The following is a 17,077-nucleotide window of genomic DNA, read 5'->3' on the forward strand; positions in this document are numbered from 1 at the left end:
GACCTGAAGGATCTGAACTCCAATGCAGGAGTGACCCCCAGGAGGCCCTCTCCCTTGCCCAGGTGGTGGCTACCCCGAGGAGCGCCCCCCTTGCCTGCATCGCTAAAGAGGCCCCTTGGTCTCCCATTGATTTCAATTACAAACCCGACGCGTGTTTGCACACTGCACCCGGCCGCCCCCGTGCTGCTGAGGGTGTACTTTCTGTGCTGACTTGTGTCCCCCCCCCCCGGTACCCTACAAAACCACCCTGGTCTGCCCTCCGAAGACGCGGGTACTTACCTGCTGGCAGACTGGAACCGGGGCACCCCCTACTCCATTGAAGCCTATGCATTTTGGGCACCACTTTGACCTCTGCACCTGACCAGCCCTGAGCTGCTGGTGTGGTAACTTTGGGGTTGTTCTGAACCCCCAACAGTGGGCTACCTTGGACCCAAACTTGAACCCCGTAGGTGGTTTACTTACCTGCAAGAACTAACAAACTCTTACTCCCCATAGGAACTGTGAAAATTGCACTGTCTAGTTTTAAAATAGCTATATGTGATTTATGTGAAGACTGTATATGCTATTTTGATTATTCAAAGTTCCTAAAGTACCTACCTGCAATACCTTTCATTTGAAGTATTACATGTAAAATGTGAACCTGTGGTTCTTAAAATAAACTAAGAAAATATATTTTTCTATACAAAAACCAATTGGCCTGGAATTGTCTCTGAGTGTGTGTTCATCATTTATTGCTTGCGTGTGTACGACAAATGCTTAACACTACTCCTTTGATAAGCCTACTGCTCGACCACACTACCACAAAATAGAGCATTAGTATTATCTCTTTTTGCCACTATCTTACCTCTAAGGGGAACCCTTGGACTCTGTGCATACTATTCCTTACTTTGAAATAGTGCATACAGAGCCAACTTCCTACAAAATGTAATAAGGTAAATGCAATACTAGACTACGGGAGAGGTAGGTCTCATAGTAGTGAAAAATGAATTTAAGTTTTCACCACCAGGAAATAAAAAAGTTATAAGTACATGTCCAACTTTTTAAATACACTGCACCCTGCCCTATAGGCTGTTTAGGGCCAGCCTTAGGAGGGGACATATGAATTAAAAAGAGAATTTTAGGCCTTGCAAAATGTTTATTTTGCCAGGTCGAATTGGCAGTTTAAAACTACACGCAGGCTGCAATGGCAGGGCTGAGATATGTTTTAAAGGGCTACTTAAGGGGGTGTCGCAACTAGTTCTGCGGGCCCCTTAGTAACATTAAATTTACAGGCCCTTGGCACATGCATTACTGCTTTACTAAGGACTTGCAAGTAAATTAAATATGGCAATTGGGTGTAACCCAATTCACCATGTTTAAAGGAGAGCGCACAATCATTTTACCACTGGCTAGAAGTAGTTAAATGCACAGAGTTTTAAGGACATCAAAACAGGTTTCAGCAAAAAGGAAGAGAGAAGGCAACAATGTTGGGGGAAGACCATACCAAAGGCCGTCAGGTCTCACATCATAACAGGATAGAGGGCACATCACTTTCTCTGAGAGAATGGTGCCATACATACAAGTTCAACCCCTGTCAAAGAAATCTTTTTCAGATCTTTAAACTTAAGCAATATTTCACTGAATCTTCTTCGGGACTCCAGCCCAGTTTTGAATAGTGAAAACAGGGCAACTCTTTTTCATAAAGATGAAATGCGCATGAGTTGCTGATAAAGGATCTCTATTTGTTCATTTATTCTGTGTTCTCATACTATGTGGGAGACCCTTTCACAACAGCACGCCATTGCAGTAACGCATTATAGCATGGTTTGTCAACCAGAAGTAAAAATAAAAGGCTTTAAAGACTCCACCAAAAGAAATGCAAGCAAATGGTTCAAATCCTATCAGGATATCAGCCTTATAAATATTATAAAAAGGAGTATAAATGAGTTGGGCATTACTAATTATTTAGGAACCGAGGCACAATTCAGGATGTAGAGTAAAAATACTTATTGTGATGTGTACTACTAAAATAAGCATCTTTAAGATACTTTGCAGTTTTCACCTGTATTGAAATAGTTTATCATACTAACCCCAAATGTTGAAGAATGTACAGACTAACAACCAATTAGAAGACTGACCCTGTAGGTCGCCCTCAAATTCTCACATGTGGTAGGTGAGGAGACCAGCACCAGGAATCCTTTACTAGGACACCTTAACAAGCATAGAAATCTAGGGAGTGTAATCTCCCATCATAAATGGTTTTTTGATGGCATGGGTCTGGCTGTTAAGTATAAAGACTGCAATTTCACACAAAAAGTGTAAAGGCACAAGGCTTTCAAAAAATACTTTTCACACTAGGTTAGTGTGTTGGGTCCTTGGCCTCTACAAATGTGTTTTGCAGATACAAGGAGAGCAGTGGGTACCTTTCTGGGTGCCATGTTGATACAGCTGTTAAACTACACAGGATCACAAGCAAGACAAACCATTAAAACTGCAGCCTCATATGTTTAATCAAAAGATAATGAAAGGTTTTCATCAACCATTTGGACCCGAGACTCGTGGCAATTTCATAAAGATGCTCAATCCAGTCTGTGCCAATATTCTCCGGGTAGAGTGATGGTGGCACAGTTTACGTACAGAAATTATGAACCTAATTAGACCCACACACGGAGGGCCAAGAGCACCAAGATAAAGCATTTATTAGTCTTATTCTCTGCTGACCCAAAATCATTTAAACAAACCCACGTAGCACAACAGAAAGGTAGAAGTGCTACAATCTTCTGATAGCCTAGATTACCATATTCAAGTAAGCACACTAAAAACCTTAAGCGTCCAAGACTCAGATTTTATATCACATAGTTTTGATTTACATGCAAAATGAAATCTAAACAATGCATGCAAAATTAAGTCATGCATAACTGCCTTAAACAGTACACAAAGTGGTTTCCTCACATACAAGATGAAATGCAAGTATTTCTCTGATAGACAAGGAGCAATAGGCCAGAAAATGACAGGAATATAAATAAAAAAATAAAAATAAAAAAAAAGATTGAAGAGGTTGCAAGGGGAAAGCAATTATCTCAGAATTTAATAAGCACTGGTCTCCTTCATCACCTCTGAAAAAGCAACTAGTCACAAACTGAAGGGCACAAATAAGAATCTGAATGCTTTTAACTCGACAGGTGGCTTAAAAACATTAGCAACACTAAAGGATGATGGATGGAGTGCTGAACAATGCAAACACTCACCCCCAACACAGATCTGGGTTTAATCCATTGTTCTTTTGCTCAACATGCCACCCTAGTTTGGACCCAGCCATATGCAAATCAGTCTTGAACCTGTTCCTCGTGGGAACAGTCCAGCCCAAACTGGCAAGGCAGGTCCTGCCTGGACCAGAAACAAGTATCCTGGGACTGGTTTCACAATATCACCTTCATCAGCCAGGCTAGCTTGAATCCAGTGGCACAGTGAGCACGGGACCCACATCTGGGCATACCCTTCCCACTTAGGACAACGTTACCAACACAAAAAGATGATGGACGCAGTGCTGAACAATGCGAACATTCACCCCCGTCACAATTCTGAGTTTAATCCATCTTTGTTTTGCTCACCATGCCACCCCAGTTTGGACCCAGCCTGTGCAAATCAGTCTTGACCCTGTTCCTCTTGGGAACAGTCCAGACCGAACTGTTTGTGCACCTTAAGTGTCTAGGGTATGCCCAGACGTGGGTCCCTTGCTTGCTACGCAACTGGATTCAAGTTACCCTGGCTGATCACGGGTGATACCCTGAAACTGGTCCCACGATGCTTGAATCCTGTAAAGGGAGGACCTGGTTTGGCAGTTCAGGCTGGACTGCTCCCTTAGGGAGCAGGGTCAAGAGTGATTTGCATATAGCTGGGTTCAAACTGGGTTGATGTGGCAAGCAAAATAACAATGGATTAAACCCAGATCTGTGACTGGGGGTGGGTGTTTGAAAAGTTTTGTAGTGTGGCCATTTTTTAATGTAGCTTCATGCACGTTAGATTAACATATTAGGCCTCTGTGCACTTTGCCCTAGGTACATTTTATTTAGCCTTGCATTGTTATTTTTCAATAACCAGTTTTACGGTCTTGTTTTATTTATTTCTATTGCACTGTTTAGCTTAGTTCAGCACTGTGTTCTCAAACAATGCATTCTTGCTCACCCTGTGCTTCAGTCAAGGCTATAGTCTGGTACATTGCCGGTAAACGTGGTAGAAGTTTAGTCTCTAGTGTTCGTAGAAAACACGCATTCTTACGTAGGGACGTTTTCTTGGAACATCTGCTTGTTAGTTATACAAACACTTTCTAGTCCCAGTACACGTCGGAGGGAGATTCCGACCAGAAACCTACAACTAGATGCTGACTGCCCCGTTGCAGATGCTGATGCAGATTACAGGCCTTTGCTCAGGTATGAGGGTTGATGTCCTCCCGGGGGAACCTGAAAAGCAGGCTTAGAGCTTCACATGCTGTGCTCAAAATATAACTTAGAGAGAACTTAATCTAGTTGCACTATGATAGCCTTATTCTTGTGCTTCACTCTCATTGTTACTATTTTAATCCTACTGTGTTGTGTAGTTCTGGTTATTGCAGCTCACCCTTTGCTATCTAAACTGCAGTCGTTTTATTAAACCAATCTTTAAAACTTAAACTGCCTTTGTCATTTATATATGAGACCGCACTGTATATGAGAGAACCGGTTGTGACTTGAGTAACCACGACTTCCCTGGGAAGTACTAAGATGTCATGCGCTCGGCTGCCCAATTGCCTCTTCCCTTCGGGAGAGATGAGGCACTGCTAGTTAGCCGGAGCAAAACCCAGATTTGGGGTGACAAGGGTCCTTCACCGTGGGTCAGACTTAGTCCCCCACACTGTGAACGATCTTGCCGCCCAAAAATCCAGTAGTCTCATTAGGATAATGAGAGCCTACGCGACAGTTTCAACACGCCATCCATCATTTTATTTTGTGATATTGTGATTGTGATATTGGCTTAAAAACATTACCACTATGCACCTGTCACCCTCTCTTAAAAGCATTCAAGTAAAAAATTGTAAAGATCCAGCAGCTATGATCATAGTCTATACTGAAGCATGTAGTTTGAGAATGCACTACACTCAAAAGCTTGCAAGGTCATTTTGTAAAATCAGACGATTAGAAAACGATATACCCAGTGTTCTGCTCCAAAATTTGATAAACTACATTTTGGAAGGTGAACCTTTCATTAAGAGAGGCACACATGAGTCTGACTGGTTGCTGAAGATAAATGGGTTATTTGGTGTTCTAGGGTTATTCTATTGGCTCTGTGTTGAATTTGATATTCTAGACTCCGATGAGCCAACTAATCACTCATGGCAGACACATGGCCATTTTTTCTCAAAATTAAAACAACTCAAATTGTGAGGCCTTATATCAACTGGAGCTTGTGAACAGCTTTTTCTTTCAATGACTCCAATATATGGCTGAGTACATAGCACCACACTCCACTGCTGAAATTAGTTTATGATGCTCGATCATTTGCATAAGGCAATTTTTTGTAAGGGCATACAGAGATCAGTGTACATGTTTTTTACAGTGGTCTGGATCCAGGGATCAAAGTGTAGTACAGAAACAAAAAGCATAGCAGAACTTCATGCCTCCTCAAAAAGGTGGGGTGACTGACCCAGCTAAGTGCGGCTGCACCTACGTAATTTGGTATAGGTATTCTCATCTAGCAACGAGCTGTTTTGTCACTGCTCAGGCACAAGCCATTTAGTCTTAGCGTGTTTGATAAGCTGAAAAGACAGCCCAGCGTTATGTTTGCTTCTTTAGAATTACTTACATCAACAAGCAACTTTTCTTCCTGACCAACACTCACTGCCTAAGTCACCAGTCACCAGATTCATCATACATGATGGGATACACCATAATTGTCCAGTACAGATAGAGCCTAATGGCAAACTAGACAAGCCTTGAAACACAAGAGCTGGTAAACAAATCATAAAATGCAGCACCAAAACTCTAGTCAATAGAAAACGTTGCAACCAAAAATGAAACAAGGCTGTTTAAAGCTTTGGCATAAATTCAAGAAAACCCTCACTTAACTGTACAGAAAATGCATACCACAATGCTACCTAGGTGCAGTGCAACAATGTGTTCTCTCAATGTTATATGAAACTATTTTAAGCACTTCCTTAATTAGTTTGAAAGGTTAATAAAAATGAATTTGTTTTTGGTCTTACAAGTGTTCTGGAGCATGCTGCTTCACAGAAGATCCAATGCTGGGTAAACTTAGAAGGATAAAGCCAAACGTATTTTGTGTGCAGCCACCATGCAAAGGTTGAAAGCAAAGAATATTTGTCATTAAAATATTAAGATGCTCAAACAAATAGAAACGACAGACTTTACCTTGCAGCGTGTTGGGGTCAATGAGGTGGATGGTGCTTGTCACGCGAGCACATATGCAAATCTGGCCCATATTCCCAAGACTCTGAGCCAGCCTTGGAGCGAGACAAACTAAATTGTCCTATGGAAAAAGGATATCAATTTCTTAAAACAAAGTCTTATCACAAGTGGCATTTCTGTCACAATCTATAAACCCCTTTTTATGATTTATTGTACAACCCTGGGAAACAAATCCTAATACCTTTATGTAAGGAAATGCCTCCTTGGCATGGTTGCCCCCTGACTTTTTGCCTTTGCTGATGCTATGTTTACAATTGAAAGTGTGCTGAGGCCTGCTAACCAGGCCCCAGCACCAGTGTTCTTTCCCTAACCTGTACTTTTGTATCCACAATTGGCAGACCCTGGCATCCAGATAAGTCCCTTGTAACTGGTACTTCTAGTACCAAGGGCCCTGATGCCAAGGAAGGTCTCTAAGGGCTGCAGCATGTCTTATGCCACCCTGGAGACCTCTCACTCAGCACAGACACACTGCTTGCCAGCTTGTGTGTGCTAGTGAGGACAAAACGAGTAAGTCGACATGGCACTCCCCTCAGGGTGCCATGCCAGCCTCTCACTGCCTATGCAGTATAGGTAAGACACCCCTCTAGCAGGCCTTACAGCCCTAAGGCAGGGTGCACTATACCATAGGTGAGGGTACCAGTGCATGAGCATGGTACCCCTACAGTGTCTAAACAAAACCTTAGACATTGTAAGTGCAGGGTAGCCATAAGAGTATATGGTCTGGGAGTTTGTCAAACACGAACTCCACAGCACCATAATGGCTACACTGAAAACTGGGAAGTTTGGTATCAAACTTCTCAGCACAATAAATGCACACTGATGCCAGTGTACATTTTATTGTAAAATACACCCCAGAGGGCACCTTAGAGGTGCCCCCTGAAACTTAACCGACTATCTGTGTAGGCTGACTAGTTTTAGCAGCCTGCCACAAACCGAGACATGTTGCTGGCCCCATGGGGAGAGTGCCTTTGTCACTCTGAGGCCAGTAACAAAGCCTGCACTGGGTGGAGATGCTAACACCTCCCCCAGGCAGGAATTGTCACACCTGGCGGTGAGCCTCAAAGGCTCACCTCCTTTGTGCCAACCCAGCAGGACACTCCAGCTAGTGGAGTTGCCCGCCCCCTCCGGCCAGGCCCCACTTTTGGCGGCAAGGCCGGAGAAAATAATGAGAATAACAAGGAGGAGTCACTGGCCAGTCAGGACAGCCCCTAAGGTGTCCGGAGATGAGGTGACTCTAACTTTTAGAAATCCTCCATCTTGCAGATGGAGGATTCCCCCAATAGGGTTAGGATTGTGACCCCCTCCCCTTGGGAGGAGGCACAAAGAGGGTGTACCCACCCTCAGGGCTAGTAGCCATTGGCTACTAACCCCCCCAGACCTAAACACGCCCTTAAATTTAGTATTTAAGGGCTACCCTGAACCCTAGAAAATTAGATTCCTGCAACTACAAGAAGAAGGACTGCCCAGCTGAAAACCCCTGCAGCGGAAGACCAGAAGACGACAACTGCCTTGGCTCCAGAAACTCACCGGCCTGTCTCCTGCCTTCCAAAGATCCTGCTCCAGCGACGCCTTCCAAAGGGACCAGCGACCTCGACATCCTCTGAGGACTGCCCCTGCTTCGAAAAGACAAGAAACTCCCGAGGACAGCGGACCTGCTCCAAGAAAAGCTGCAACTTTGTTTCCAGCAGCTTTAAAGAACCCTGCAAGCTCCCCGCAAGAAGCGCGAGACTTGCAACACTGCACCCGGCGACCCCGACTCGGCTGGTGGAGATCCGACACCTCAGGAGGGACCCCAGGACTACTCTGATACTGTGAGTACCAAAACCTGTCCCCCCTGAGCCCCCACAGCGCCGCCTGCAGAGGGAATCCCGAGGCTTCCCCTGACCGCGACTCTTTGAATCCAAAGTCCCGACGCCTGGGAGAGACCCTGCACCCGCAGCCCCCAGGACCTGAAGGACCGGACTTTCACTGGAGAAGTGACCCCCAGGAGTCCCTCTCCCTTGCCCAAGTGGAGGTTTCCCCGAGGAATCCCCCCCTTGCCTGCCTGCAGCGCTGAAGAGATCCCGAGATCTCTCATAGACTAACATTGCGAACCCGACGCTTGTTTCTACACTGCACCCGGCCGCCCCCGCGCCGCTGAGGGTGAAATTTGTGTGGACCTGTGTCCCCCCCGGTGCCCTACAAAACCCCCCTGGTCTGCCCTCCGAAGACGCGGGTACTTACCTGCAAGCAGACCGGAACCGGGGCACCCCCTTCTCTCCATTCTAGCCTATGTGTTTTGGGCACCACTTTGAACTCTGCACCTGACCGGCCCTGAGCTGCTGGTGTGGTGACTTTGGGGTTGCTCTGAACCCCCAACGGTGGGCTACCTTGGACCAAGAACTAAGCCCTGTAAGTGTCTTACTTACCTGGTTAACCTAACAAATACTTACCTCCCCTAGGAACTGTGAAAATTGCACTAAGTGTCCACTTTTAAAACAGCTATTTGTGAATAACTTGAAAAGTATACATGCAATTTTGATGATTTGAAGTTCCTAAAGTACTTACCTGCAATACCTTTCGAATGAGATATTACATGTAGAATTTGAACCTGTGGTTCTTAAAATAAACTAAGAAAAGATATGTTTCTATACAAAAACCTATTGGCTGGATTTGTCTCTGAGTGTGTGTACCTCATTTATTGTCTATGTGTATGTACAACAAATGCTTAACACTACTCCTTGGATAAGCCTACTGCTCGACCACACTACCACAAAATAGAGCATTAGTATTATCTCTTTTTGCCACTATCTTACCTCTAAGGGGAACCCTTGGACTCTGTGCATGCTATTCCTTACTTTGAAATAGCACATACAGAGGCAACTTCCTACATTGGTGGATCAGCGGTGGGGTACAAGACTTTGCATTTGCTGGACTACTCAGCCAATACCTGATCACACGACAAATTCCAAAATTGTCATTAGAAATTCATTTTTGCAATTTGAAATTTTTCTAAATTCTTAAAAGTCCTGCTAGGGCCTTGTGTGTTAAGTCCCTGTTTAGCATTGTCTTTTAGAGTTTAAAAGTTTGTTAAAAGTTTGAAATTAGATTCTAGAAACAGTTTTAGATTCTTTAAAAAGTATTCCAACTCTTAGCAGAATAATGTCTGATACAGAGATGCAGGTGGTGGAACTCGACACCACACCTTACCTCCATCTTAAGATGAGGGAGCTAAGGTCTCTCTGTAATATCAAAAAAATAACCATTGGCTCCAGACCTACCAAAATTCAGCTCCAGGAGCTGTTGGCAGAGTTTGAAAAAGCCAACCCCTCTGATGATGACCTCACAGAGGAAGAAATTAGTGACATTGGAGGCCAATGTCCCTCCTCCAGTCCTAAATAGGGAGAACAGGACCCCTCAAGTCCTGTCTCCAACTGTGTTAGTCAGAAATAGTGAGTCCCTCACAGGAGGGTCCCACATTTCTGAAATCACTGAGGATGCTCTCAGTGAAGATGACCTCCTGTTAGCCAGGATGGCCAAAAGATTGGCTTTAGAGAGACAGCTCCTAGCCATAGAAAGGGAAAGACAAGAGATGGGCCTAGGACCCATCAATGGTGGCAGCAATATAAATAGGGTCAGAGATTCTCCTGACATGTTAAAAATCCCCAAAGGGATTGTGACAAAATTTGAAGATGGTGATGACATCACCAAGTGGTTCACAGCTTTTGAGAGGGCTTGTGTAACCAGAAAAGTGAACAGATCTCACTGGGGTGCTCTCCTTTGGGAAATGTTCACTGGAAAGTGTAGGGATAGACTCCTCACACTCTCTGGAAAAGATGCAGAATCTTATGACCTCATGAAGGGTACCCTGATTGAGGGCTTTGGATTCTCCACTGAGGAGTACAGGATTAGGTTCAGGGGGGCTCAAAAATCCTCGAGCCAGACCTGGGTTGACTTTGTTGACTACTCAGTGAAAACACTAGATGGTTGGATTCAAGGCAGTGGTGTAAGTAATTATGATGGGCTGTACAATTTATTTGTGAAAGAACACCTGTTAAGTAATTGTTTCAATGATAAACTGCATCAGCATCTGGTAGACCTAGGACCAATTTCTCCCCAAGAATTGGGAAAGAAGGCGGACCATTGGGTCAAGACAAGGGTGTCCAAGACTTCAACAGGGGGTGACCAAAAGAAAGGGGTCACAAAGACTCCCCAGGGGAAGGGTGATGAGACAACCGAAACTAAAAATAGTAAAGAGTCTTCTACAGGCCCCCAAAAACCTGCACAGGAGGGTGGGCCCAGAGCCTCTTCACAAAACAATGGGTACAAGGGTAAAAACTTTGATCCCAAAAAGGCCTGGTGTCATAGCTGTAAACAGCATGGACACCAAACTGGAGACAAGGCCTGTCCCAAGAAAGGTTCCACTCCAAACTCCCATCCAGGTAACACTGGTATGGCTAGTCTCCAAGTGGGATCAACAGTGTGCCCAGAGCAAATCAGGGTCCACACTGAAGCTACTCTAGTTTCTGAGGGTGGGGTGGATTTAGCCACACTAGCTGTCTGGCCGCCTAACATGCAAAAATACAGACAGCAACTCTTAATTAATGGGACTAGAATAGAGGGCCTGAGGGATACAGGTGCCAGTGTCACCATGGTGACAGAGAAACTGGTTTCCCCTGGCCAATACCTGACTGGAAAAACTTACACAGTCACCAACGCTGACAATCAGAGAAAAGTACATCCCATGGCAATGGTTACTTTAGAATGGGGGGGGGTCAATGGCCTGAAACAGGTGGTGGTCTCCTCAAATATCCCAGTGGACTGTCTGCCTGGAAATGACCTGGAGTCCTCAGCATGGGCTGAGGTAGAACTAAAAACCCATGCAGCAATGCTGGGTATCCCTGAACTGGTGTGTGTGAAAACAAGAGCACAATGCAAGGCACAGGGTGAACAAGTAGAGCTGGAGTCTGGAAGAATGGCCCAGCCTACCAAGAGAACAGGAAAGTCAGTTGGGAAACCAACTACAACACAGCAAAAGAAAGGGAACCTCTCTTCTCAGGAAGAAGTTCTGCCCTCTGAGGGAACTGAGCCTTTGGGGCTTGAACCTTATCAGGTTGAGCTCTTAGGCCCAGGGGGACCCTCAAGGGAGGAGCTGTGTAAGGGACAAGAAACCTGTCCCTCTCTTGAAGGCCTTAGGCAGCAAGCTGCTGAAGAGTCCCAAGGCAAGAAAAATGGAACACATAGGGTCTATTGGGAAGATGGACTCCTGTACACTGAGGCCAGAGACCCCAAACCTGGTGCCACTAGGAGAGTGGTAGTGCCTCAGCTGTTCAGAGAGTTCATCCTAACATTGGCCCATGACATTCCCCTTGCTGGACATTTGGGACAAACCAAGACGTGGGAGAGGTTAGTCAACCACTTCTACTGGCCCAATATGTCCAACATGGTTAAGGAGTTTTGCCTCTCCTGCCCCACCTGTCAAGCCAGTGGTAAGACAGGTGGGCATCCAAAGGCCCCCCTCATTCCACTTCCAGTGGTGGGGGTTCCCTTTGAAAGAGTGGGTGTGGACATAGTTGGTCCACTAGAACCTCCCACAGCCTCAGGAAATATGTATATCCTGGTAGTAGTGGATCATGCTACCAGGTATCCTGAAGCTATTCCCCTTAGGTCGACTACTGCCCCTGCAGTAGCCAAGGCCCTCATTGGTATCTTTACCAGAGTGGGTTTCCCTAAGGAGGTGGTGTCTGACAGAGGTACCAACTTCATGTCAGCATACCTAAAGCACATGTGGAATGAGTGTGGAGTGACTTATAAATTCACTACACCATACCATCCCCAAACTAATGGCTTGGTTGAGAGATTCAACAAGACATTAAAAGGCATGATCATGGGGCCCCCAGAAAAACTCAAAAGGAGATGGGATGTCCTCTTGCCATGCCTGCTTTTCGCTTACAGAGAGGTGCCACAAAAGGGAGTAGGATTCTCACCCTTTGAACTTCTGTTTGGTCATCCTGTAAGGGGACCACTTGCCCTTGTTAAAGAAGGCTGGGAGAGACCTCTCCATGAGCCTAAACAGGACATAGTGGACTATGTACTTGGCTTTCGCTCTAGAATGGCAGAGTACATGGAAAAGGCAACCAAAAACCTTGAGGCCAGCCAACAGCTCCAGAAGTTTTGGTATGACCAAAAGGCTGCACTGGTTGAGTTCCAACCAGGGCAGAAAGTCTGGGTTCTGGAGCCTGTGGCTCCCAGGGCACTCCAGGACAAATGGAGTGGCCCTTACCCAGTACTAGAAAGGAAGAGTCAGGTCACCTACCTGGTGGACCTGGGCACAAGCAGGAGCCCCAAGAGGGTGATCCATGTGAACCGCCTTAAGCTCTTCCATGACAGGGCTGATGTCAATCTGTTGATGGTAACAGATGAGGATCAGGAGGCAGAGAGTGAACCTCTCCCTGATCTTCTGTCATCAGACCCAAAAGATGGCACAGTAGATGGAGTGATCTACTCAGACACCCTCTCTGGCCAACAGCAAGCTGATTGTAGGAGAGTCCTACAACAGTTTCCTGAACTCTTCTCCTTAACCCCTGGTCAGACACACCTGTGTACCCATGATGTGGACACAGGAGACAGCATGCCTGTCAAGAACAAAATCTTTAGACAATCTGACCATGTTAAGGAAAGCATCAAGGTGGAAGTCCACAAGATGCTGGAATTGGGAGTAATTGAGCGCTCTGACAGCCCCTGGGCTAGCCCAGTGGTCTTAGTCCCCAAACCTCACACCAAAGATGGAAAGAAAGAGATGAGGTTTTGTGTGGACTACAGGAGGGCTCAATTCTGTCACCAAGACAGATGCTCATCCAATTCCAAGAGCTGATGAGCTCATAGACAAATTAGGTGCTGCCAAATTCCTAAGTACCTTTGACTTGACAGCAGGGTACTGGCAAATAAAAATGGCACCTGGAGCAAAAGAGAAAACAGCATTCTCCACACCTGATGGGCATTATCAGTTTACTGTTATGCCCTTTGGTTTAAAGAATGCCCCTGCCACCTTCCAAAGGTTGGTGAATCAAGTCCTTGCTGGCTTGGAGTCCTTTAGCACAGCTTATCTTGATGATATTGCTGTCTTTAGCTCCACCTGGCAGGATCACCTGGTCCACCTGAGGAAGGTTTTGAAGGCTCTGCAATCTGCAGGCCTCTCTATCAAGGCATCCAAATGCCAGATAGGGCAGGGAACTGTGGTTTACTTGGGACACCTTGTAGGTGGAGGCCAAGTTCAGCCACTCCAACCCAAGATCCAGACTATTCTGGACTGGGTAGCTCCAAAAACCCAGACTCAAGTCAGGGCATTCCTTGGCTTGACTGGGTATTACAGGAGGTTTGTGAAGGGATATGGATCCATTGTGACAGCCCTCACTGAACTCACCTCCAAGAAAATGCCCAAGAAAGTGAACTGGACTGTGGAATGCCAACAGGCCTTTGACACCCTGAAACAGGCAATGTGCTCAGCACCAGTTCTAAAAGCTCCAGATTATTCTAAGCAGTTCATTGTGCAGACTGATGCCTCTGAACATGGGATAGGGGCAGTTTTGTCCCAAACAAATGATGATGGCCTTGACCAGCCTGTTGCTTTCATTAGCAGGAGGTTACTCCCCAGGGAGCAGCGTTGGAGTGCCATTGAGAGGGAGGCCTTTGCTGTGGTTTGGTCCCTGAAGAAGCTGAGACCATACCTCTTTGGGACTCACTTCCTAGTTCAAACTGACCACAGACCTCTCAAATGGCTGATGCAAATGAAAGGTGAAAATCCTAAACTGTTGAGGTGGTCCATCTCCCTACAGGGAATGGACTTTATAGTGGAACACAGACCTGGGACTGCCCATGCCAATGCAGATGGCCTTTCCAGGTTCTTCCACTTAGAAAATGAAGACTCTCTTGGGAAAGGTTAGTCTCATCCTCTTTCGTTTGGGGGGGGGGGGTTGTGTAAGGAAATGCCTCCTTGGCATGGTTGCCCCCTGACTTTTTGCCTTTGCTGATGCTATGTTTACAATTGAAAGTGTGCTGAGGCCTGCTAACCAGGCCCCAGCACCAGTGTTCTTTCCCTAACCTGTACTTTTGTATCCACAATTGGCAGACCCTGGCATCCAGATAAGTCCCTTGTAACTGGTACTTCTAGTACCAAGGGCCCTGATGCCAAGGAAGGTCTCTAAGGGCTGCAGCATGTCTTATGCCACCCTGGAGACCTCTCACTCAGCACAGACACACTGCTTGCCAGCTTGTGTGTGCTAGTGAGGACAAAACGAGTAAGTCGACATGGCACTCCCCTCAGGGTGCCATGCCAGCCTCTCACTGCCTATGCAGTATAGGTAAGACACCCCTCTAGCAGGCCTTACAGCCCTAAGGCAGGGTGCACTATACCATAGGTGAGGGTACCAGTGCATGAGCATGGTACCCCTACAGTGTCTAAACAAAACCTTAGACATTGTAAGTGCAGGGTAGCCATAAGAGTATATGGTCTGGGAGTCTGTCAAACACGAACTCCACAGCACCATAATGGCTACACTGAAAACTGGGAAGTTTGGTATCAAACTTCTCAGCACAATAAATGCACACTGATGCCAGTGTACATTTTATTGTAAAATACACCCCAGAGGGCACCTTAGAGGTGCCCCCTGAAACTTAACCGACTATCTGTGTAGGCTGACTAGTTTTAGCAGCCTGCCACAAACCGAGACATGTTGCTGGCCCCATGGGGAGAGTGCCTTTGTCACTCTGAGGCCAGTAACAAAGCCTGCACTGGGTGGAGATGCTAACACCTCCCCCAGGCAGGAATTGTCACACCTGGCGGTGAGCCTCAAAGGCTCACCTCCTTTGTGCCAACCCAGCAGGACACTCCAGCTAGTGGAGTTGCCCGCCCCCTCCGGCCAGGCCCCACTTTTGGCGGCAAGGCCGGAGAAAATAATGAGAATAACAAGGAAGAGTCACTGGCCAGTCAGGACAGCCCCTAAGGTGTCCTGAGCTGAGGTGACTCTAACTTTTAGAAATCCTCCATCTTGCAGATGGAGGATTCCCCCAATAGGGTTAGGATTGTGACCCCCTCCCCTTGGGAGGAGGCACAAAGAGGGTGTACCCACCCTCAGGGCTAGTAGCCATTGGCTACTAACCCCCCAGACCTAAACACGCCCTTAAATTTAGTATTTAAGGGCTACCCTGAACCCTAGAAAATTAGATTCCTGCAACTACAAGAAGAAGGACTGCCCAGCTGAAAACCCCTGCAGCGGAAGACCAGAAGACGACAACTGCCTTGGCTCCAGAAACTCACCGGCCTGTCTCCTGCCTTCCAAAGATCCTGCTCCAGCGACGCCTTCCAAAGGGACCAGCGACCTCGACATCCTCTGAGGACTGCCCCTGCTTCGAAAAGACAAGAAACTCCCGAGGACAGCGGACCTGCTCCAAGAAAAGCTGCAACTTTGTTTCCAGCAGCTTTAAAGAACCCTGCAAGCTCCCCGCAAGAAGCGTGAGACTTGCAACACTGCACCCGGCGACCCCGACTCGGCTGGTGGAGATCCGACACCTCAGGAGGGACCCCAGGACTACTCTGATACTGTGAGTACCAAAACCTGTCCCCCCTGAGCCCCCACAGCGCCGCCTGCAGAGGGAATCCCGAGGCTTCCCCTGACCGCGACTCTTTGAATCCAAAGTCCCGACGCCTGGGAGAGACCCTGCACCCGCAGCCCCCAGGACCTGAAGGACCGGACTTTCACTGGAGAAGTGACCCCCAGGAGTCCCTCTCCCTTGCCCAAGTGGAGGTTTCCCCGAGGAATCCCCCCCTTGCCTGCCTGCAGCGCTGAAGAGATCCCGAGATCTCTCATAGACTAACATTGCGAACCCGACGCTTGTTTCTACACTGCACCCGGCCGCCCCCGCGCCGCTGAGGGTGAAATTTCTGTGTGGACCTGTGTCCCCCCCGGTGCCCTACAAAACCCCCCTGGTCTGCCCTCCGAAGACGCGGGTACTTACCTGCAAGCAGACCGGAACCGGGGCACCCCCTTCTCTCCATTCTAGCCTATGTGTTTTGGGCACCACTTTGAACTCTGCACCTGACCGGCCCTGAGCTGCTGATGTGGTGACTTTGGGGTTGCTCTGAACCCCCAACGGTGGGCTACCTTGGACCAAGAACTAAGCCCTGTAAGTGTCTTACTTACCTGGTTAACCTAACAAATACTTACCTCCCCTAGGAACTGTGAAAATTGCACTAAGTGTCCACTTTTAAAACAGCTATTTGTGAATAACTTGAAAAGTATACATGCAATTTTGATGATTTGAAGTTCCTAAAGTACTTACCTGCAATACCTTTCGAATGAGATATTACACGTAGAATTTGAACCTGTGGTTCTTAAAATAAACTAAGAAAAGATATTTTTCTATACAAAAACCTATTGGCTGGATTTGTCTCTGAGTGTGTGTACCTCATTTATTGTCTATGTGTATGTACAACAAATGCTTAACACTACTCCTTGGATAAGCCTACTGCTCGACCACACTACCACAAAATAGAGCATTAGTATTATCTCTTTTTGCCACTATCTTACCTCTAAGGGGAACCCTTGGACTCTGTGCATGCTATTCCTTACTTTGAAATAGCACATACAGAGGCAACTTCC

The 17,077-nt window shown here is 46.7% G+C and overlaps 1 protein-coding gene across 2 annotated transcripts in view; it reads right to left on the reverse strand.

Annotated features, from left to right (window-relative positions):
* Nucleotides 1–17,077, reverse strand: part of NMD3 (NMD3 ribosome export adaptor) — a 167,043-nt gene that overhangs the window by 104,341 nt on the left and 45,625 nt on the right. For both annotated transcript variants that reach the window (XM_069213234.1, XM_069213235.1), the window contains exon 10: nucleotides 6,384–6,501. In XM_069213234.1, the coding sequence (XP_069069335.1) occupies nucleotides 6,384–6,501 (118 nt within the window). The remainder of the gene's footprint in view (nucleotides 1–6,383; nucleotides 6,502–17,077) is intronic.

The sequence above is a fragment of the Pleurodeles waltl genome, chromosome 11 (assembly GCF_031143425.1).
Source record: "Pleurodeles waltl isolate 20211129_DDA chromosome 11, aPleWal1.hap1.20221129, whole genome shotgun sequence".
Taxonomy (NCBI): Eukaryota; Metazoa; Chordata; class Amphibia; order Caudata; family Salamandridae; genus Pleurodeles; species Pleurodeles waltl.